The 24,480-nt window shown below is 36.3% G+C and overlaps 1 protein-coding gene across 6 annotated transcripts in view; it reads left to right on the forward strand.

Moving 5' to 3' along the window:
• Positions 1–24,480, forward strand: part of HMCN1 (hemicentin 1) — a 551,288-nt gene that overhangs the window by 381,144 nt on the left and 145,664 nt on the right. For 5 of the 6 annotated variants that reach the window (XM_049868532.1, XM_049868536.1, XM_049868533.1 and 2 more), the window contains 9 exons: positions 3,920–4,021; positions 4,942–5,118; positions 6,187–6,338; positions 7,213–7,336; positions 11,565–11,740; positions 14,814–14,910; positions 19,775–19,897; positions 20,654–20,815; positions 23,602–23,883. In XM_049868532.1, coding sequence (XP_049724489.1) covers positions 3,920–4,021; positions 4,942–5,118; positions 6,187–6,338; positions 7,213–7,336; positions 11,565–11,740; positions 14,814–14,910; positions 19,775–19,897; positions 20,654–20,815; positions 23,602–23,883 — 1,395 coding nt within the window. The remainder of the gene's footprint in view (positions 1–3,919; positions 4,022–4,941; positions 5,119–6,186; positions 6,339–7,212; positions 7,337–11,564; positions 11,741–14,813; positions 14,911–19,774; positions 19,898–20,653; positions 20,816–23,601; positions 23,884–24,480) is intronic. The other variant, XM_049868534.1, reaches the window with a different exon arrangement.

Below are 24,480 nucleotides of genomic sequence, written 5' to 3' on the forward strand. Positions count from 1 at the left end.
ACAACAGGTACATAGACCAGTGGAACAGATCTGAGAATCCAGATGTAAATTCATCCACCTATGAGCAGCTGATATTTGACAAAGGCCCAAAGTCCATTACATGGTTCTGGCATAGCTGGATATCCATCTACAAAAAAATGAAACAAGACTCATACCACACACCATACACAAAAGCTAACTCAAAATGGATCAAAGACCTAAATATAAAGTCTAAAATGGTAAAGATCATGGAAGAAAAAAATAGGGACAATGCTAGGAGCCCTAATACACGGCATAAACAGTGTACAAAATATTACTAACAATGCACAAATACCAGAAGAGAAATTAGATAACTGAGAGCTCCAAAAAATCAAACACTTATGCACATCAAAAGACTTCACCAAAAGAGTAAAAAGACAATCTATAGAGACTGGAACAAATTTTTGGTACAACATATCCAATCAGGTTCTAATCTCTAAAATCTACAGGATACTGCAAAACATTAACAATAAAAGACAAATAACCCAATTAAAAAAATGGGCAAAGGATGCGAACAGGTGCTTCACCAAAGGAAACATTCAGGTGGCTGACAGATACATGAGGAAATGCTCACAATCATTAGCCATTAGAGAAATGCAAAGCAAACTACAACGAGATACCATCTCAGCCCACAAGGGTAACATTAATTCAAAAAACACAAAATAATAAATGTTGGAGAAGTTGTGGAGAGACTGAAGTACTTACACTCTGCTAGTGGGAATGTAAAATGGTACAACCACTTTGAAAATTGATTTGGCACTTCCTTAAAAAGCTAGAAATACAATTACCATATGATCCAGTAATCCCACTCTTTGGAATATATCCTAGAGAAATAAGAGCCATCACACAAATAGATACATGCATACCCATGTTCATGGCAGTACTGTTCACAATAGCAAAAAGATGAAAACAACCTAGGTGCCCATCAATGGACGAGTGGATAAACAAATTATGGTACATACACACAATGGAATACTACACAATGATTAAGAGCAATGATGAACCTGCGAAACGTTTCACAACATGGTTGAAACTGGAGGGCATTATGCTGAGTTAAATTAGTCGCAAAAGGACAAATATTGTATGAGACCACAATTGTAAGAGCTCAAGAAAAGGTTTAAATACAGAAGAAAACATTCATTGATGGTTACTAGGATGGGGAGAGAGGGAGAAGGGAATTCACTAACTGCATAGTAGCCAAGAATTATCTTGGTGAAGGGAAGGATAACACACGATACAGGGGAAGTCATCACCACTGGACTAAACCAAAAGATAAGAAGTTTCCTGAATACAACCAAACACTTTGAGGGACAGAGTAGCAGGGGTGGGGGTCTGGGGACCATGGTTTCAGGGGACATCTAGGTCAATTGGAGTAAGAAAGTTTATTTAGAAAATGTTCTGCATCTCATTTTGATGAGTGGTGTCTGGGGTCTTAAAAGCTTGAAAGCAGCCATCTAAGAAGCATCTCTCCTGGAGCAAAGGAGAATAAAGAACACCAAAGGCACAAGGATAATACTGGCCCAAGAGACAAAAAGGGCCACATAAACCAGAGACTCCATCAGTGTGAGACCTGAAGAACTAGATGGTGCCCAGCTACCACCAATGACCACCCTGACAGGGAACACAACAGAGAGTCCCTGAAAGAGCAGGAGTAAAGTGGGGTGCAGAATTTAAATTCATGTAAAAAGACCATACTTAATGGCCTGATTGAGACTAGAGGAACCCCAGAAGACATGATCCCCAGACTCTATGTTAACCCAGAACTAAAACCATTCTCGAAGCCAACTCTTCAGGCAAAGATTAGACTGCACTATAAAACATATAATAATACTTGTGAAGAGTGTGTCTCTTTGTTCAAGTAGATACAGGAGGCTAAATGGGCAGCTCCTGTCTGGAGGCAAGATGAGAATGCAGAAAGGGATAGGAGTTGGTTGAACGGACACGGAAAATCTGAGGTGGAAAAATGGAGTGTGCTGTCACATTATAGGGATTGCAGCTAGGGTCACATAACTATCTGTGTATAAATTTTTGTATGAGAAACTAACTTGAGCTGTAAACTTTCACCTAAAGCACAATTTTATTATTATTTTTAAAAAGAATAATCCTAAAAACAAAACCCTGTTGAACATTTCTACTTTGTCACATGGGGTTGCTGTCAGTTGGGTCGACTCAACAGCACCCAACAGCAACAATATATAGTCTTCTTTGAAATTATTCCACTGGCATTTGAAAAGAATATATATTCTTTATTAACTATATATTAACTGTATATATATTAACTTTATTAACTATAAATATAAATAGTCCAGGGGTCATGTCTTCTGGGGTTCCTCTAGTCTCAGTCAAGCCATTAAGTATGGTCTTTTTTTTTTTTTTTTTTACAAGAATTTAAATTCTGCACCCCACTTTATAGTTAATAAATAAACTATAAATATTAACTTTATTAACTATAAATATAAATTTATATAAATATAAATAAATATAAGTACAATCAGGGTGGGTAATTTTATTTTTTAAATCTTCAGTAACATTATTTTTTGTTTCACTGCACAGTTTCTGAAGGAGATATATTGAAATATGCCATTTGTTAGAGATTTCAGATTCTTCTTTGAACAATTTTTGCTTTATGATTCAATGTATATAGCATTGACAAGCATTGACATTATAACAGACCCTTCATGAATTGTAACATTTCAATTAATACAAAGCATGCTTTTTTTGTCACCTTTAATGATTTTTCTTCTTATTCCAGTTTGTCAGGAATTTATATTTCTCTTTGTCTTGAGAGAGATATATATATGTAACTCTTTACTGTAACACCTTTTTGTGGTTCTTTTATTTGTGCTTTTTATACACTTGCATCTTTAATTAAAAAAAGTAATGTTAATCCCGTGTGAGATTTTTTTTTAAACAAGGATATGAACCCGTTCATACTTATGTTCTTGATTTATGTATTTGATCTTATTTCTGCCATCTTATTTTTTTTTATTTAGCTCTAATCACTCTTTTTCCTGTTACCTTTCTGTGGTTTTTCATTTTTGCTAGATTTCCAGAGTGATTGATTTCATGTGGTGTGTATAGTGGAGGGCCCTCTAGTGCACTGAATGAGTTAAATTTAGCAAATATTTAAAATGTTTTTTTTCTATAAACTTCAGATATTTACTTGTTATCAATAGCATTTTTAGTGCCCTTGTAATTTTTTCATGCCTGGAATCCCTACCACATTCCTTGAGATATTGTCAAAAAATCTAGAATTTCTGTTTCAAATTATTATTCCTTTTATGGTATGCCCCTTAAGACTTTAGGAGTCCCTGCTTCACAAGTACATTAAATTATAGAGCAGTGTTATCAGTAATTATTTAAAGCCGTTGGTTTTCTGTTTTATTGTACTAAAAATTTAATGGTATATAAATGCTATATCAAAAGAAAAAACACTCATAAATAAAAAATGGATTTCCATTTTTCAGAAACGGTTTAAGACAGCACTGTCTAAAGATCTAGGTAGATATTGAAAGAGACATGGAAGAGTTTAAATAGTGTAAATTACTGCTTGGTAGAGAATGCATCCTCAGACCAGTACTTGGAATAAAAATAATATGTATTTAAGTTACTTTTACTATTCTGCTAATGCACTTTTCTAAAGATTTTCCTATTTGTACACAGAGGAATGATTCAGAAAACATATTAGGATCTTTTTTCATCCTGTTCTTCAATTCTACTTAATAAATCTGTCGATGTCGAGTCAGTTCTGACTCATAGAAACCCTATATAGTATGCTTTTATTCCAAATATAATGTATATATGTGGAAGGAAGAAAAGAAAGAAAATATCGTTTCCACTCAGCAAACTTTTTGAGTTTACATATCTTACTTAATTAATTATCTGTTTGGGCCTCTTCTAGAACCACCCAGTCTGGAGAACGCAGGGAAGATGCTCAATGAGACTGTGGTGCTGAACAACCCTGTACAGCTGGAGTGTAAGGCAGCTGGAAACCCTTTGCCTGGTATGTTTACTTTTGGACTCTGTAACTTACTAACATTTGAAGATTTCTGGGAGTAAATGAAACTGTTTATGAGCAAAATATAATAATTACTAACAAAGGAAAAGTTATCGAATATATTTCAAGAGTAAAACGTTAATAAGAATATGATAAGATAGATGAGATTTTAAATTTTTCATTGCTTTTAGTTGAATGAAATAATTTCTCCATTGAAACAATGGAGAAATGTGTGAATACCTTAATCTTCTTGCTGCCCATATTGTATTTCACAACCATTTACGCTGAAAATAGTTTTATAATCTTTAAGATTATCTTAATGAAACTAATCCATTTGATAATAAGTTACAGTCATTCTGATGAGAATATTATTTTGTTTTGTTGATTCACATCACTGGTACTGTACCCATTGCCATCAAGTCGATTCTGACTCATAGCCGCCCTATAGGACAGAGTAGAACTGCCCAGTAGGGTTTCCAAGGAGTGCTTGGAGGATTCAAACTGCTGACCTTTTGGTTAGCAGCCGAGCTCTTAACCAATGCGCCACCAGGTCTCAATCACTCATACAAAATTTTTGAAGGCTAACACTGTGCATAGTATTTGGTTTTGATTATCAAATTTGTATAGATTAGAAGAATATACATAACACAAATACAGTAGGTAGAAAATTTACTATCAAGGAATATTGAGACATTAAAGATAATATAAAGAATTTTTTTTTCTAAAATCATTTTCAGGAGTCTTAGAAAGACTTGGCTCTTTAGAAATTTCTCCCCCTAATAGTCGATCCTAAAACGATGTTTATTTAAACAAATTAAACTTGAATGATAAACATAAGAATAAGACAATTTTTAATATTTCAGATAAACTCCAATTTAGTATACGTAAATTTTTACAGACCATCTTCTCTTCCCTCTCCCTTTCAGCTATTACATGGTACAAAGATAATCGTCCACTCTCAGGTTCCACAAGTGTGTTGTTCTTAAACAGAGGACAGATCATTGATATTGAAAGTGCCCAAATCTCAGATGCTGGCATATATAAATGTGTGGCCATCAACTCAGCTGGAGCTACAGAGTTATTTTACAGTCTGCAGGTCCACGGTGAGTGCTACTTTTTTCTAGATTCATCCTGGCTCAAGGCAACATTCAACATGACTAGGTTCCTCTATAAAATTCTGGTATAAACATTTAGCAGAGTGTGTTATTGTCATCTTTATTTAAGGGCACAGTGTTCTAAAACCTATAAACCTGATTCTTATTATAATTCCTAATTTCACATGCTGTTTAATTTAAATTTGTTTTAGTTGAGTTATTGAAATAGTCGTTGATGATCTTATCAACAAATTATAAGAATGTACTTGTAAATACTCTCCAACAGAATCATAGGTATTAGTTTAAGAAGCATTTAAAGTAATTACCTCTAATATTACCATTAAGAGAAGTTGTAATATACTACAGTGGGGGTGAGGGTGTGTGTGTGTGTGTGTGTGTGTGTGTGTGTATAATGTATGGAGCCCTGGTGGTACAGTGGTTAAGATCTTGACTGCTAACCAAAAGGTTGGCAGTTCGAATCCACCAGCTGCTCCTTGGAAAACTCTATGGGGCAGTTCTACTCTGTCCTATAGGGTTGCTATGAGTCTGAATTGACTTGATGGCAGCGGTTTTACATATATATATATAATTTTGGAAATCAAGAAATGAACATCCTAGCCTCAACTCTGACATGAAATTGGATTTCCTAACAAAGTAGCAAATCTCCTTTTCCTCATCTGTAAATTGGAGATATTGAGGCTTGCCCTGCTTATCTCACAGATGGCTCTGATGAGAGATGTAAAAGAGGTTTGTTGTTGTTGAGCGCCATCAAGTCAATTCCAACTCATAGCAACTTCATGTCGCTTTGAGCAGAACTTCCCCATAGGGCTTTCTTGGTTGTCACCTTTATGGAAGCAGATCATCAGGTCTTTCTCCTGTGTGGGTTTGAACTGCCAACCTTTTGGTTAGCAGCCAAGTGCTTAATTGTTGCACCACCAGGGCTGCTTGTAAAAGGTCTTCAAAGAAAAAAAAAACCTGTAAAGACACTTTGTGGAAAATTCCATATTGTTTTCATTATCTAAAGATGAAATATTCTGTAATGTTAACATATTTTATTTATTTTTCTTACTCTTTCAGTACCTCCATCCATTTCTGGCAGCAATAACTTGGTGGCAGTGGTGGTTAATAATCTGGTGAGATTAGAATGTGAAGCCAGAGGGATCCCTGCTCCAAGTCTGACCTGGTTAAAAGATGGGAGTCCAGTCTCTAGTTTTGCTAATGGAATTCAGGTACCCTCTTTCATTCCTTTGGTGAAATCTCATAGTGATCATTCAATACAGAAAGTGCAAACAGGTAAAGCTGTTGAAGAGATTTGGAGAACAATGAATGATTAACAAATGTTATCCAAATACGTACATATTTGTATATGCAAATACCAGGGACCCGCAACTGGGTTTTAAAACAGTTCCTTAAAAGCTCAGTATTTCTAAGGGTCATCATTTGAATGATCTCCTTACCTCATATGTAGGTGCTTTTGCATTCATATTTCAACCCATTTGTTTTAGGCACTTGTCATTTGTATTCACACCTCCCCCCATCACCTCCACCACAAGAGATACTTTACGTAAAGAAATGTTTATCAACAATAAAAACAGCAATTTCATAATACAATTATAAAGGCATTTTAGAGGTACAACTGGATCAGTGGAACAAAAGGGCAATGGATGTGACTAATGAATTTGACTACTACTTTTCTGTTAGTGTTAACTTCTTAATTACTCACCCAAAAAAGAATTAGAGGGAGAATTGGCTCCTCTTAATTCCACTTCTTCTCATCCCTCCCCACCTTCCATGGATCTCTTTGTCTGTAGTGAGTACGAATGAAATTTGACCTGCAATTAATCCTGTATATAGAGATTTTTTTTTTTTTAAAGAGATTTGTTTTCAGTGGCTATTACCATGTTTGGTTCTAGCCTCACATTTTTCCACAGGGAGGAGAGAGACATTACATGATGCTTGCCCACCTAAAAAAAAAAAAACCAAGAGAAAATCCTTCTAGAAGCAAATGTCAATTGATCAGCCTCATAAAATAAGAGAAGAATTCTATTTAGACTGACCATTGCCAGGGATATATTTGTTATTGAGTGTTCTTATCATTGATAGGTTCTCTCTGGGGGTCGCATCTTAGCATTGACCAGCGCCCAAATCAGTGATACGGGGAGATACACCTGTGTGGCAGTGAATGCTGCTGGGGAAAAACAAAGGGACATTGACCTCAGAGTATATGGTGAGATATTTTAATAATTCTTTCTGCTGTAATATAGATGTGTTTAGGTCCTAAAATCATGGAGGAAGTTAAGGGAATTTGTTGACAATGAAGAACCATGAACAATAGAAATGACAATATTACAAGATCAATTCCAATCAAATTCCATATCTCTGCCTTATATTTGATTTTAACTGATTTTCCTTTTTAAAGTTGTGAGAAATTAAAATGCATACATCCAAAACATAGGTAATTGGTTGTGTAGAGTACTGTGAAGAACATGACTTTGGATAGCAGCTCCGCTTTTGGAAGACAAAATCTCTTCACCAAAGCAAGTATCTGATCATGTAGCTCTCTCCATCTATCGTATTCAAGACTGTGACTTTATTACTTGTTACTTATAATTACAATAAGCATGTTTTGCAATCAGTACTAAATATAAGACTTAATCTTTTTCCTCCAGACCACGTGGACTGATTCCTAAGTTTGCTGAAAGCAAATGTAATGATCACAAATAACTTATATAATTTTTCTCATAAAAATATCCATTTTTACAACATGAATGCCATGTATACCTAATGAAGGTAATAAATCCCAGTCATCATCAGCAGATTACTAAAGGGTTTTCTAGACATCTGTCTTTTCTCTCCCTGTCGCATTTGGCATGGTTCTGCATCTGACTTCCGTTTTTGCCATTGTGATGCATCTGAAATACCAGATGGCTTTATAATGCCCAGTCCCAGGGATTCTAACTGCCTTCTTTCATGGGGTCACTTTTATGCTTTATGAGGAACTAGAAGGCTGCCAATATAAAATATCCTAGAGAATGGTTCATCCATCAATCTAAGTATGTGACACAATACAAAAAAAATGTATGTGATACAATAGCTCCTCTAAACTCACAGAGGAAGTGACATTGATATTGGCTGAGTTTTAGTAATGAAAATCTGGGTTTTTCTACATTGGTTAGTGTCAAAGTGGGCCTGGGAGATGATTGAGAGTTGATATTTTCCGGGAGTTACAGAAACGTACATCACTATTCTTTATCAATTGCTAGGATAATTTTACACTACCCTTTCAGGCAGAAAGCCAGGATTTTTCCTGTTGGTGTAAAAGTTAAATGGTGAGCTGTTATGTATGTATATATACATGGCAAGCTATTAAAGAATTATAAATTTATAACAGATGTTTAATCTGAAATTAGTTTCTAATTAGCATTGCTTCCATACGTTATATATTCTTGTATTTGTAGCAGTAACCTTGGTAATCTTGTACCTAATTGGACCCGGTTGTTGTGTGCTGTCAAGTTGATCCCGACTCATAGTGATCCTCTGTGACAGAATAGAACTGCCCCTTAGGGTTTCCTAGACTGAAATCTTTACAGGAACAAATCGCCAGGTCTCCTCTCCTGCAGAGCCACTTGGTGTGTTCAAACTACTGACCTTTCTGTTAGCAGTCGAGCGTTTAACCATTGCGCCACCAGAGCTCCTTAATTGGACCCTAATGGATGTTACTCCTCAGAGGAAAGTCGCCATCAGATTTACATTGTTGAGTGTAAGGGTAGTAGGAGGAGTAGAAAGTGGATGAAGTGGCTTTTTCATACTGTTACAAGAGTAGTTCATGAAGAATTTTCTCCCTGGTGTTATAAATTCAGATTATATTTTGCTATATTCTGAGATACACAAGAGAATTGAGTTTTAAAAAGTTTTGGATTCCTATGGTACCTTTTTAAAAAATTTTTCTTTTTTTTTTTTTTTCAGTTCAGAGAACTTTCTTAGAGGTCACACATTCTCCATGTGTCCACAAGTATAACCCTATCACAAGTCTGATTTTGGTAATGAAATGTAACAAGTTTAAAGTATAGGAAGAGAAATTGGTCCAGAGCACACCCCTTCTTAAGCAACACAGGGATAAGATCTAAGGAAGCTAAGGATCGAAAGGGTGGAACCTTGTGCTCTCAGACTAAACAAGATTTGAAAATGAGAGGCCGAGCATAAAAAAATAGATGTGGTTGCAGTGATACATATTCTTAGCTGTAATTAGGCTCACTTTATATTTTTTGAAAAACAAATGCTCTATTGTTTGTTTTTTTTTTTATTTTTTCCTTTCAGTTTTAAAATCTGGTTTTCTTTTGAACTTGATTCAACTCATTTAGCTGTAAAGAAAAGTAATTGAAGGAAAAATATTTGGAAATAAATTAGCATTCTGCTTTCTTAAATTATTTCTGACTTTCACTTTTATAAACAGCCGTAAAGAATTTCTGTTCTTTTCTGAATTCTGCAAATAATCTAAGATAAACATATTCTTACACAGTTATGGTACTTTTTTATCCAATGACAAGAGACTTTACCCAAAATTATTTCCAAGCTGTAGAAATCAGCTGTTCAATTTAGGGCTTCCTGGCTAAGAAAAAGACTGGTGAATGTATCTGTTTTCATGATATTTTAGAAAATGGCACTAATTGTGCTTACATTGGTAATATTATAGCAGTTTTAATCTCGTACAAACTGTGTTCCTTTTTACCTAATGTGTCGCATATCAGAAACAGCCCAACTGTTTTCTGTTCCCGCACAGATTAGTTTTAAGCTTATCGAGAGCCAGATGTCTGTGTATGCTTGCTATTGGATTCAGCAGAAAGGTCATCACCAATCTCTGCACAAATGCTCCATTGGTCTGTTCGAGCCATTGTGCAGGGTATTGCTTCCTTTAGCATCCAGCAGTTCTTTTGGGCTTAGCACAAGTCCAGAAACAGCCCATGAAAATGCCTTTTTAATTCATGTTCTTTTCCCTCTGTAGCAGACACGATAGCAGAGAAGTCTCATAATTACAGAAATACCATGCTGTTAGTCTAAGCCTTTTTCATTCATTGTCATGTTTGCTACAATGTTGGGTATCAAGCCCAAAACAATGCGAATGGACTCCACTAATATTTCTTACCAAAAAAGCCTTTTTTCTACCGAAGCATCTGAAAAGCCCCTTACTATCCATTTCAATGAAATTTAAACAATGTGACTTCTCTACAAATATGATATGTATTCTACAATCCTGAGTATTTATGGGATTTAGTAAGAAATGGTCAAGGAAATGCCTGTCTCTGCTTTTTCAGAATGGCCCTTTTGTAACGGGCCTGGTTTCATTATTTCTTTATATTTTCTGAATTATACTATACAGGCCTGAAAGAATCCTTGAGAGGTTATGAAACCCACACTTTCGTTTTTGGCAGGGCCGCACCTAAACCATTTAAGACAAGTGGTTGTTTACGCCTGAACGCACCCAAGGGAGGAGATTCCTTAAACTTCTCCATGAGCATATTTCAGCAGCTGACAAGTCTCATAGCCAGGGAATTCTAATTTTAATCTTATTAAAATTTCAGTTCATTTCCTCTTTTTATGTAATTGTGGTATGCTGCTTAGCTGGTCGCTGATTTAGTTTGTTTTTTACTGAGCCATTTATTTGGCATGATTTCATTCTATAGAAAATTGACAGACACCGTGGAAAACCGTAAAGAGCACTAAACTGTGATTCCAAAGACTCCTAGCTTTGCCAACATCAGTCATGTTGTCTTGAATAAGCCCTTCTCTGTCACCCATTTTATGTTTTACACACTGTGAGGTAGAACAGGATGATTTCTTTAATCTCTTTCAGTTTTTTTTCCCCCTCTGCTACTATGAAATTGCGTTCTTTTGCAAAAAAAAACTCAAACACATGTTGAAAGTGTATTTGCTTTTAATTCCTTGTTTTTCCAAAATATTCTATGAGCAATTTGTTTTTGAAAACCTTAAGAAGCAACATCCAGTTCTGGAAGTTTCTTAACTGCACACTTGGGGAGAACTTCCAGTACTAGAAATTTTCTAAATGAAAAGTTATGAATATTTCTGTTCAAGAGGAACACATTAATCTATTATTAACATTTGATTCTGAACCAAATGATGCAAAGTGAGTATGTTAAAATGATTATGATTCTATATCTTAAAAGAACCAATAAAGTTATTCAGTATATATCGTGATGACTAATGAAGACAAGGAGTCCTGGTGGCATAGTGGTTAAGAGCCCAGCTGCCAACCAAAACGATTGGAAGTTCAAATCCACCAGTCACTCCTCAGAAACCCAGTGGGATAGTTCTACTCTGTCCTGTAGGGTTGCTCTAAGTTGGAACCTAATTGACAGTACCTAACAACAACAACAGCGATGAAGACAAACAGTATGCTGGTCTGTTTTATCCTGAGGGAAAACCCATCTTTCACTTAGTTCCACCAAATATTATGGGAGAAGAACAGAACGTCTCTGTCCTCATTAGCCAAGCTGTGGAGTTGCTATGTCAGAGCGATGCTATTCCCCCACCTACTCTGACTTGGTTAAAAGACGGCCGCCCCTTGCTGAAGAAACCAGGCCTCAGTATCTCTGAAAATGGAAGCGTGCTGAAGGTAAAGCTATTGTTTCATTTATTACTTCTTGTATTATTTTTAACCTCATGGTTTAGCTATGAGTCTTTTATGAGTGTTCTACTAATTTCATGTTCGAAAAGTCCAGGAACCATTTAATTGTAGATGTTTATAATATTTTTAAGTTTTATGCTTAAGAAATTTAAATGTTTAATTATCTTTTAAGATTTGTAGCTAGAAGTCTTCTCAAAAGAAAAAAAAAATGCATCCAGGAAAATACTGTAGAATACCTTAAGGAGCACCTCATCTTCAGTCAGTCAACCAATCAGCAAATACCCATTCTAGATACTCTTGATAGTGACATATAAAAGTATAAGACACATTTCCTACCCTTGGGTGTCTTCTAATTTCCCATTAGCATGTGAAAAATTGAATAACAGTTCAGTTAAAAAATGTGTTAAGTACAGAAAGACTGAATTAATTACCAACTGGGTGGTAAAAACAGTACATTTTGGGGGGCTAGCAAAGGTGAAGTTGTGGTTGGCTAGATGAGTCTTGGAAGACTACTTGGCTCTTTAAGGATAGATGCAGTGAAAGGGCTTATCAAGGAAAGAGATTAATATCTTTTAGCTGAAAAAGAATTTAGCAAAGTAAATATTTGAAAATAAAGTTGATAAGGTCGAATTGAGTGAAATAAGAACTGACGTTGAAAGGCACTGTAAGGAGTTAGAATTTGGGAAATCAGTAGGCCACTGGAATGCTTATATACCCCTCATAATAACCCAGTTGAAGAACAGATGACTAAGTAATCTTCCCTCAGTTATTAAGTGGCAGAATTAGGACTTGAACACAGGGAGTATGGCTTCAGAGTCCTTGCTACTGAACACTACACCGCATAGCCTCTTGGTAAAGGGAAGTTATAACTGGCAAACACAGGGATTCTTGAGAAATGAAGTTGGTGATGTGTGTCAATGCATAGGAAGAGCAGTAGAGCTTCAACAGGGAGGAGGGGCAGGGAGCATGAAAGTACATGTTGGAGGCAAGAGGGTAAAACCAAACCTCTTGCCGTTGAGTCGATTCCAACTCATAGCAACCGTATAGGACAAAGTAGAGCTGCCCTGTACGGTTTCCAAGGAACTCCTGGTGGATTTGAACTGCGACCTTTTGGTTAGCAGCTACAGCTCTTAACCACTACGCCACCAGGGCTTCCAAGAGGGTAAAGACCTTGGGTATTAAGATCTTGTAATTATGGAGCTGGATGAGGAAGGAAGGATCAGAATCACTGATAGAGGGAAGAGTAATAAGTCAGTCGAGTTGCCTGTGCAAAAACACACACAGCCTCAAGTTCTCGAACCTCAGCTCTGACTGAATGACAGGGGGAGACAATTGTGGGAACACAAGTCCCAGCACGGCCAAAGGAGAGCGTATGTGATTAGGACCATCTTAGCAAATTTCCGTGGGAATTGGATCCATGTATCTTCAGAGCACAGATTCTGATGGGGCTAGGAAGGCAGGAGACAGGTGCTGTTGAAGGAATCATGAGATCCATGGACTCTCTACACTGAAAGTGAGCAGGAGACCAGTGTGCAGGTCCCATTGAGGAGGGTAGGGGAAGACATCAGGGAAGTAAAAACTCCTACAGAACTCAAACCTAACGGGTCCGTTTAAATTATCATAGCTTTTTTGAGATTATATACTTTGTGAACCCGAAACGATTCTCACACATTTTTAACTTGATTATGTAACAGAGTCTTATCATTTTATTTTGCCTGGCATACAGTAAGCACTCCACCTACTGACTCTATTTATGAGACATGGAGGCCTGCGATTACTGACACTTAGCATCTGGAGTCTAGATTTGAGTGGTTATGGGACTTTGGTCAATTTAAATCTCTTCCTTGATTCTGAGTTTCCTTATCTGTAAAATGACGAGGTTGGATTTTAAGTACTTCTTCAGGTGTAATATTCTTGGATTTTCTATCTATGCTTTGATTAAATTCCAGCTCTATTTGTTCACATCGGTCAACTACTAAGTGTTTAATGAGTTCCTACTATGCACCCCTACTATGCTAAATACCTTCACTAATCGTTCCAACCCAGGTGACTCTCCCTTTTTTGAATATTTTAGCAATTATTGATTGAAAACTCATTTGGCAGTCAATCACATACTGCTTGCCATACCTCTCGTATTAGCTAGTATTTTTATTTACACTTTATATTATTATTAAACTCTTTTATGTTCATATGCTTTATCTTCTTAACTGTATGTGAACTCATTAAATCAGACACCATATAGTACATTACATTTCTTTATATCTTTCACCTACAGTGCTTAGCACAAAGTTCTCATTAACTACTGAATGGTCAGTAAATGAATGATGAATTAGCATTGATGCATGTTGCAAATAAATAGGTGGAAAAATATTTGCCAATACCCAATTGTCTACCAAGCACCAGACTAGGTACTAGGAAATTGAAGCTAATTAAATATAATAACTGGCTTGAGGAAGGTTACAAACCCAATGTGGGGAAAAGACATATAAACCACTAATAGGGGTATTATTTTACTAAACAGTGTCTTGGACGTATAAGGATTATATATTATAAACTCTAAAAAAATTTATCAGAAATTTTAGGCTTTTTCTATATTATCTGGATTGTATTTAAGGGGCCTTTCTAGACCTGGAAACCCTGGTGGCGTAATGGTTAAAAATTTGGCTGCTAACCAAAAGGTCGGCAGTTCAAATCCGCCAGGCTCTTCTTGGAAACTCTATCAGGCAGTTCTACTCTGTCCTGTAGGGTCACTATGAGTTGGAATCAACTCGACGGCAGTGGGTTTGTTTTTTTTTTCCTAGACCTACAGCCACCAGTATACACCAGATTAAAATGTAATATGACATAGATAAAAAAAAAAATAAAACCTGGTAAATCTGTGTAAATGTTAAATCTGAGTAATGGCTGTATAGCCATTCATTCTAATGGTCTCTCTGCTTTCTATATGTTAAAATTCTTCAGAATAAAAATGAAAAATAAGACAACAGAGATAGCATTAATGGAAAATCTCATTTACTTGTGGAATAGAAAATGTGGTTTCAAAGTACGATTTTATTTTCAGATTGAAGATGCTCAAGTACAAGACACTGGTCGTTACACTTGTGAGGCAATAAATGTTGCTGGAAAAACCGAGAAAAACTATAATGTCAACATCTGGGGTAAGTGTGATCAACTCCCTGTAAACTGAAAGACACAGCCTCTAGTTTAACCTTTTGTTCTTTGTGTCAGTTCTTAAAATCACATCTATAATCTATGATTGTAATGCATAGGTGGACACTAATAAGTGCTTTTAGATGATGTTGAACTGTCCTGAGTATCAGTTTGTATAGTTAATTCAAGATCAACTGTAGATAGAGTTCCTCAGCCTAAACATATTAGTCATTATAATTTTTATATAGTACGACTCTCCTCTTCTAGCTGAGTAATATGCCTGTTAGCGTCTACAACTAGGATCTCATAATGATTGAACCTTCTCCAGGAATTAGTAGTGGGTTGGTCAATTGAAAAACCAGTCAATAGGCCAAATCATGTGTCAGGTGTGTATGTGTGTGCACGAGCGTGAACACTTGTGTGGTGGGAGATGAGGTTACTATACTGACCAGGGAGAAAAGCTATTCTATTGCTTGAAATTTTATCATTTGTTGCTAATTAAGGCAATCCTTATGAATAATCACAACTTTTACCTCAGCGTGCCTATCTGCTAATTGTTAAGAAGCGCTTCCATTTCCAGAATAAAAAACCGAAACCAACTCCATTGCAGTTGAGCTGATTCCAACTCAGAGAGACTACTTTAAACTCATTTATGGCATGTCAAACCCTCATTAATTTTTAATGTTTGTTTAAATTTTAATTATTGAGACCATGATCTGAAATTGACTATTATTTATAAAATCGTATTGAAAGTCTTTTTTAAAATAAAATAAGTAGGGGGAATAATTTGATTTCAGTGAAGGAAGAATATTTTTGAAAAACTTTAAAAGCATGCATTTATGTAGAAAAACGAGTTGTTAATTATGAATTATTATTACCATTTTTAAAAATCCTTGAGGCTGATTATAAGAAGCATGCTATTATCCAACCTGCAAAAGGATTCATTTACTTTTAAAGAGTAAAATTTGCTATCTAGTAAATTTATATTTACTACATATTAGTCATATATTATCAGCTCCTGTTTCTACCTCTTTTTCTCTTTTTTCCTCTCTATTTCTCCTTCCCTTCTTTCCCCTTGTCTTTCAACTGACAAAAATATTCGTATAACTCCCAATATTAACAAGACATTGAGCTAGGTGCTATCAAGTAAAAATTGAAAAATTAGGAGTGATGATCAATTAGAAAGCGAGATGATGAATTCATTTTGAAAGTGCTGTGTGTATGACCTCCAGGCAGTCAGAGAGACAAGCCTATAGGAAAGAGATTAATGAGTTAAAAAGATACAGTTGGAGACACGAATATATAGGCTGAAGTTGGATCTCTTAGAAGTAGTAAAAAGAATATGTACAAAAAATTACTGTAGAGTAGCTTTCAGATGCACCAGTATAAGAAGGAAGACAGGAAAGGGAACCCTAAATAGGAAACCAAGAAGGAACAGTCGGTAGGAGGAAAGCTGAGTAAAATTTGTGTCATGGAAACTAAGAGACAGTAGTGTTCCCGGAAGAAGAAAATGGGCAACATATAAATTGGACATGGATGGATGGATGGGTGATACTAGGCACTATGCCATGTGTGAAGATAGCAAGATGACTGAGAAAGACAGATCTGCTCTCACAAAACTTATACTCTGTTGGTGAAAACATACCTTTAAATAGCCAATTAAAATTAAATGCTTTGAGAGCTATGATAGGTGGGTATGTGGAAAGACGTATCAGGTACACATGACATTTAATTGAGACGTTAAGGATGAATAGGTGTTAGCTTTGTGAAGAGGATGAAAACATTACAAATACCTGGAGAATTCTGTCTGCATTTAGTGAACCGAGGGCTGTTTGCTGTGGAGCCTAAGAGTGATAGAGAGGACAGTGGGAATGTAGAAGGTGGCAGATGGAAGAGGGCCTTTGAAACCAATTTGAAAAGTATGGTTTGGATTTTAACAGCAATAGAATAGCATTGTTGTTAGTTTCTGTCAAGTCAGCTCCAACTCATGGTGATCTCGTGTGTGTGCAGAGTGAACTGCTCCATAGGGTTTTCAAGGGTATGACCTTTTAAAAGCAGATGGCCAGGCCTGTCTTCCGAGATGCCCCTGGGTGGATATGAACTACCTTTTGGCTAGTAATTGAGGGCTTAACCCTTTTCTCCAGGAGGACTGAGATGTGTTTTAGATTTGTGTTTTGTGTTTCAGAAACAAAACACATAAATTCTAGAAGTATTTAAGAGATTGAATCAATAGGATTAATTGATCTGATGGAGAGATGAGGGAACAAGAAGAGTCAGGGATGGATGCCCACATGGGCTTGAACCTGTATCATTTGTTGCTAATTAAGGCAACCCTTACGAATAATCACAACTTTTACCTCAGTGTGCCCATCTGCTACTTGTTAAGAAGCGCTTCCATTTCCAGCATGAAAAACCGAAACCAAATCCATTGCAGTTGAGTTGATTTCCAACTCATAGAGACTACTTTCAATTCATTTATGACATGCTACCAAAACCAAACCAAACCTGTTGCCGTTGAGTCGATTCCGACTCATAGTGACCCTATAGGACAGAGTAGAACTGCCCCATATGGTTTCCAAGGAGTGCCTGGTGGATTCTAACTGCCAACCTTTTGGTTAGCAGCTGTAGCTCTTAACCACTATGCTACCAGGGTTTCCGTGACATGTTAAGCCCTCATTAATTTTTAATGTTTGTTTAAATTTTAGTTATTGAGACCATGAGCTGAAATTGCCTATTATTTATAAAATCTTATTGAAATCCTTTTTTAAAATAAAATAAGTAGGGGAAATAATTTGATGGACAGTAGTATCCTTCCCTCAGAGAGGAGACAAAGGCAGGATGACTCCAGTTTTGAACAGGTGGAGTTTGACAATGCCTTTAAGGCGCTCAAGTTGAGATGTCAAGCAGTCAGTTGGATGTCTAAATCTAGATCTCAGAGGGAGTCTGCATTACAGACGCAGATTTGTGAGTATTTGTATTAATGATTATTGAAGCAATGGAGGTAGATGTGGGTAGTGTTTAGGTTAAAGGTCATTAATTTATCATGGTGGTAATCTGTGTAGCTGTATTATTTTCTTCTGCAGCATTTAGAATCCACGGGATAGGACCTGATATATGACAAAGTAAACCATAGGATTCATCCAAGTAAGAGTTTTGCCAAATGGAAAGGACAAAAGTGCAATGCAGTTAAGAAGATTGGCAAAGGAGCAGTTGAAATTATTGATCATATAATCTAAGTTGGGTGGAGAAGTCAATAAAAAAAGTAGGCAGATGGATAATGAGAAATTAGGTGAAAGGACTTGGGACTCAACTGGACAAATCGAGAATCAGGAATAACTAAATGAGAGATCTAGAAGGATAGATGTGTTGTCAGAGAATGGCCTCAATTTATAAATTCGTAAGAGGAATGTTGTTGGTGATGACAAGGGCCATGATGTGGCCTCTGATGGAGAAAAGGATGGGCAGATAAAGGAACTGAGTATCCAGCGTGTTAGACTGATTGCAGATACACATGGATGTTCAGTTCACACAGGAGGAGGTATGATGGGGCAGTTTAAGAACAGGCACCAGATTGTTCAGTGAGCAGAGGAGGAATGACGGGGAGATTCACAGGATGGCAAGACAGACGGAGAGAGGGAGAGAGAGAGAGAAGTAAATTGGTGGCATAAGTCTTGAAGGAATAGAGGCTTTTATGTGGGAGTGGTCGAACAATTACTGGCAGCTGCACTGGAAAGTAAGGAGAATTCTCTCACTCCACAACTCCCAGAAGCTTGGGGACATAAGCATCTGCCACCTGGTAATACTGCAAACAAGAAAGTGTCCTCAGAAGAGGGTTAGGCCAGCATCCGCAGACTCCAGCCTCTTTAGAAGAGTGGGTAGTCAGGTTTCACTTTGAAGGTTCCAGGAGAAAGCTGGAGGTGAGTCTAGAAGAGCTAACACGCCTGTTTCTTACATTAAGTCTCTCGCTTCTTCTCTACTATATGTTATATGCCTGAGGTTTTCCAGTCCTTTTCAGCAGCTGAGATATCAAGCCTGGCTAGGCAGCAGTGGCTGGGTTAATTTTAGCCTTGGTAGATGCCTTAGTTATTTGATGTAAGATTTTGAATTATCTATAATAAATCGTTGTTGTGTGCCTTCAAGTTGATTTCAACTCATAGCAACCCTATAGGACAGAGTAGAACTGCCCCATAGGGTTTCCAAGGAGCCACTGGTGGATTCAAACTGCCGACCTTTTGGTTAGCAGCCTGAGCTCTTAACCACTTAGCCACCAGGGCTCCTATAATAAATTAGCTTCTTTTTATGTTACTTTACTACGAATATTTTAATGATTAAACTTCTATCTGTGAAAATGGAAACTCTGCCATTACGTATTTATGAGTCAGAAGCAACTCGGTGACAGGTTTTGTGTGTGTGTGTGTGTGTGTGTGTGTGGTATAAGATGTAAAATAAATACATAACGCATGATGGAAAATGGAAAGTCTGCCATTATGAATTTATTTTACATCTTATACTGCACACGCACACACCACAAAAAACAAACCTGTTGCCATCGAGTCGATTCCAACTTATAGCGACCCTACAGGACAGAGTAGAACTGTGCATAGGTTTTCCAAGGAGCAGCTGGCAGATTTGAAGTGCCTGCCTTTTGGTTAGCAGCCAAGCTCTTAACCACCTCACCACCAGGGCTCCTTATACCTTATAACCTTATAGGTGATTTTTAGTGTGGTATTTTTTTTTTATTGATATGTAAACCTCACATATTAATGCTTTCTTTGTGCCATTTGAGTATAAGCCTTTTTTCTTACATGTAACATGTTAGGAAAAGTGTATATGAGATAAGGGCAAGAATTTTCTTTTTTTTTCTTCTTTCAGTTCCACCAAATATTTATGGTTCTGATGAACTTGCTCAACTTACAGTTATTGAAGGGAACCTCATTAGTCTATTGTGTGAATCCAGTGGTATTCCACCCCCAAATCTCATTTGGAATAACAAAGGTCAGTTCCTATCCTTTGGCATTTATAAAATGAAATAAAAACATGAAGTACATGTATATTTTCTTTGACAAGCATGTCAATCTATTAATAAACTTTCTTGGACTTAATGTACCAAAATATTAGACAGTATAATTGCTTCATATTAAACGTACAATGTGTTGTACTTATCCAGCTAAAATCTTCACCTTTCAGAGTTTTAACTGCTCCCCAGGAGATATTAATTTTCTGCATTAATTTTTTTTTAATCAAATGCCTTATAGGGCAGACTACTCAAAAAAAACAGATTTTCTTCTTTAAATAGATTTAAAATAATCATTTTCCAAAGCAAACATCTTTGCTGTATTTGTAACCATTTTGAAATGTATTTTAAGATTGGGTTCTTTGGATGCACAGATGTTTAATTTATTCATCATAAAATATTTATTTGCATTAGTATCAGATTATATAAATCCTTAGCTGATTCTAAAAATCATTTTTCTTTTACGATTTTAAGATTTTATTTTGTTTACTAAGTATGTTCTCTTTCAAGTATAACATTGAACAAAAGGAAAAATTACAGAAGTAAACTTTGGAAAACATTTCTCTTTCTTCCATTTTTTTTTTTTTTTTTGCATGCTGGGGGGTGGGATTACTTTACAATATCATCTGCCATTTAGATACTTGGACTAGGAAGCAAATAAGTATAAATACTTACAGTATGTATACAAAATGCTTTATAATTTTGCCTCATATTCTGCCATTTGGTTTTCTTTGCAGGCTCTCCAGTCCTGGCTGACTCTGCGGGACGAGTCAGAATTTTATCTGGGGGCAGGCAGCTACAGATTTCAATTGTTGAAAAATCTGATGCAGGGCTCTATACGTGTGTAGCATCGAACGTTGCTGGAACTACAAAAAAAGACTACGATCTGCAGGTTTATGGTAAGTTATCAATTAGCTTGGCCTTGGTACAATTTTCTTCTAAAATTTTCCTTCTTTCTTTTTTACTTTTTTTTTCATATCTTTAACATTCGTTTAAAGTGGTATAGTTATAATATAACAACTGTCTTATGAACCTCGCATTATTTAAATTGTGCTGACATACCAGTGAGCAATTATTTATGGCTGTTGTTTATTCAGCAATACAATTGTCCCCTCTGCATCAGCCTGCCAATAGCAGATACGTCAATGTGGCTGTGATTTGTTGGGGGCAGGATAATGGACATGTCTGGGTTGGAGAGGGAAGGAGGATGGTATTATAGGATAAGGTATATTTACAATATGCAAAAATATCTAAATTTAAAAAATTTTAATTTGTATAATATTCCAGAGTGTTTAGAATATTAGCATTATTTCATTTAGTCTTTACATAAGACATAAAACTATTGCCTCCATTTTGCAGATGTGGAGACCTAAGCCTGTGGAGATTTCTGTGGCTGACCAAGGTCACATGGCTTGTATGTAGTAGAAGTGTCACTAGTACATGAGATTACTGACACTGGTCCACTGGCCCTCCCGCTACAACATGTCTGTATTTAAGTTGGTCTAATTTTCTTATTTACAATCTGTATCAATTAGGTGAATTCGGCTGCAAAGTAACAATAATTGATGATCAGTGACAAGCGAGTAGAGGTTTATTTTCTTACATATGAGGGGTGCAAGGCTGGCAGTTAGTCACAGAAGTTGGTCAGCATCTAACCAAATCAGGACAGGAGCTCTGGGATTCCCCTGGCCCTTCCTTCATGGTCTCAAGATGATCGTTGCAGCTGTGGTGTCAAGTCCACATCGAAGGCCACAAGAAGGGGAAGGGTGATATGTTTCTCTTTCACCAGAAAAGCAAGAACTTCCCCAGAATCTCCTCAGCAGACCTCTGTTTAGATTTTATTCATCTGAATTGATCTGCATGGCCATCCCAATTTTCAAAGAAGACTGAGAATCAGGTGTAACTTTTCCAACTTCTGTAGTGAATGGTGGAAGGAAGAAGAAAGTTGTAACGGATGTTGGGTCAGCCAGTTAGTAGTGTCTGCTACAGTATCCTAACGTGATTTGACTCATCCTAAAGAAGAAAGAAAATGGTAAAAAATGGGTTTAATGTGTGTTTACTATATCATATCACTAAAGTATTTAAAATGGGATGTCCCTTTGTATTTCTACTATTTTTCTACTGCGGCAAGACAAAATAGTCTTCCAGTACTGAAATGTTCTACTTCAAAATTTAAAACAAATTATTTAACTTATTTTTTCTCATTACAAAGGCAGTGTATGTTCATTGCAGAAAAATTAGAACAAGCAAAAAAAGGGACACACTCAAAAGAAACACCACAATCTCCCTGATACTTTACTTCTTTGTGCAAAATATTTATTAATTCCCAACTATGTGCCAGACCGTAGGCATATATGACAGTGAACAAACCCAAAAATAGTCCTGGAGCTCATCGTGATTATGATTTAGAGCAACACTGTCCAATATGGTAGCCGCTAGCTACATGTGGCTATTGAGCACTTGAAATGTGACTAATCTCAGTTGAGATATGCTGTCACTGTAAAATACACACTGGATTTCAAAGACTTTATACAAAAAAAAAAAATTAATATTTTAAAATTGATTACATATTGAAATGGTAACTTTTTTGGTAAGCCAGGTTAAATAAAATGTATTACTAAATTTCATCTGTTTCTGTTATTTTTTAATGTGCTTAAAAAAATTTTTTTTTAAGTTTAAAATTACGTATGTGACTTGCATTAGATTTCTATAGATAGTGCTGGCCTAGAGGGGGAGAGAGAGAGATTAAACGGCTAACCACTAAGCAAAGTATAATTACAAACAGAGATTTGCTTAAATGAAAGTAATACAGTCCTGTGAAAGTCATAACCAAAGAATGTGCTTGTTTTACTGATCTGGGGAAAGCTTCTCTGAGGGAATAGCTCTTGAGCTAAAATTTGAAGGATATGATAGTGTAGGCAAGGGTACATGGAGGTGGAAGGGAATTTCAGACTGCCTTGTGACAAGAGTGGGCAAGACACTATTCAGGAACAGAATTTTGTGATAATCTGAGAGGTAGGCAGGATGAAGCCATCCAGGGACTGGTAGACCATTTAAATGTTTTGGTTTTTGTACTAAGAGCAATGGGATTCCATTGAAGAGGAGCAACACAAAAAGATCAAGTAACATAGTGCATGGTAGATATGCACCCACTAAGAATATTCTCCCCCTTTTTTATGGTAAAGGGAAAAGAATATATTTCCTGTGGTTGAAATTATGACAAGGATGTATCCATATCTTTCTAATTGTACGAGTCATTCTACAGATGTTCATTGAGGACATACCTTGAGCTAGGTTACCATATTTATTTAAAGTTAGTAGTAGGAAGACTTCTGTAAATCAGGGCCACAAATGATAAGTTTGAATATGTGTATATAATTTCTCAAAAAGTAGGTAAGATAGGAAATACCACATTCTTTAGTTACTGTATTGATAGCTCTATTTTAGTTGTGATCCTACTTAGACATATTGAAGAAGAAGAACTCTACCTGTCACTGTATGCCATGCCTGTACTCCTGGGTCTCTTCTTTAAAAAAAAAAAAAAAAAACCCGTTGCCATCAGGTTGATTCTGGTCTCTTCTTTAGTAGTTAATATTTTGACATCAACATTTATTTAATTTTGGCTGATGATAATTTCTGTGTAAGACTTGAAACAAACATTTGCAATTTTCTTTTTTTTTCCCAGTTCGTCCAACCATATCCAAAAGTGGCAGCCAACCTACTGAAGTAATTGTGACTAGAGGAAAGAGTATTTCCTTGGAATGTGAGGTGCAGGGTATTCCTCAACCAGCAGTAACCTGGATGAAAGATGGCCGCCCGTTGGCCAAGGGAAAGGGAGTGGAAATACTGAATGAAGGTCGTATCCTTAAGTTGAAGAACATTCATGTGTCTGATACAGGCCGCTATGTGTGCGTGGCTGTGAATGTAGCAGGAATGACTGACAGAAAATATGACTTAAGTGTACATAGTAAGTATAAAGAGGCTCAATAGGTCTGCTCTCTGGCCGATATAATCTATAGCATCCTGGATGGGAGATGTAGGCCTCCATGTTGAAAGTCTTTTATATCTATTCTCTTCTTTCCCATATATGCACCACTTCTCTAAATATGTCTTGTCATTCATTACTCCTTCTATGTCCTACTGCCCATTTCTCGCTTTGCTGAGATAAGCACATACTGATATTCTTTTAGGAAAATAATAAAATAGATAATTGTTTTCCTAAAGTGCTTTTGATCTAATGTTGTCCAGTGTAAAATTCCACAATTATGTTTTCCAAGTTAATTGTCTTGACTAGGCTGATATAAACCTAGGTTCCTTAGAGATTTCTGATTCTCCATCAGTTGAGCAAGATTCTTGCAAAAGTCAGCTTTAATATGATTTATGCTGAAGTAAGCCATAAATGTCAAAAAGAATATACCAAAAATGTACATGCTCAGGGACACCTAATTGGATATATCCAAACTGAACTGTAACTTTTAAGTCTATAGAAATAATAGTAGATTTAATAAATACACATCTTACAAATTGAATCCAGTTAAGGCATACACAAAGCCAAGTATTAATG

The sequence above is a fragment of the Elephas maximus genome, chromosome 24 (genome assembly GCF_024166365.1).
Source record: "Elephas maximus indicus isolate mEleMax1 chromosome 24, mEleMax1 primary haplotype, whole genome shotgun sequence".
Lineage (NCBI taxonomy): Eukaryota > Metazoa > Chordata > Mammalia > Proboscidea > Elephantidae > Elephas > Elephas maximus.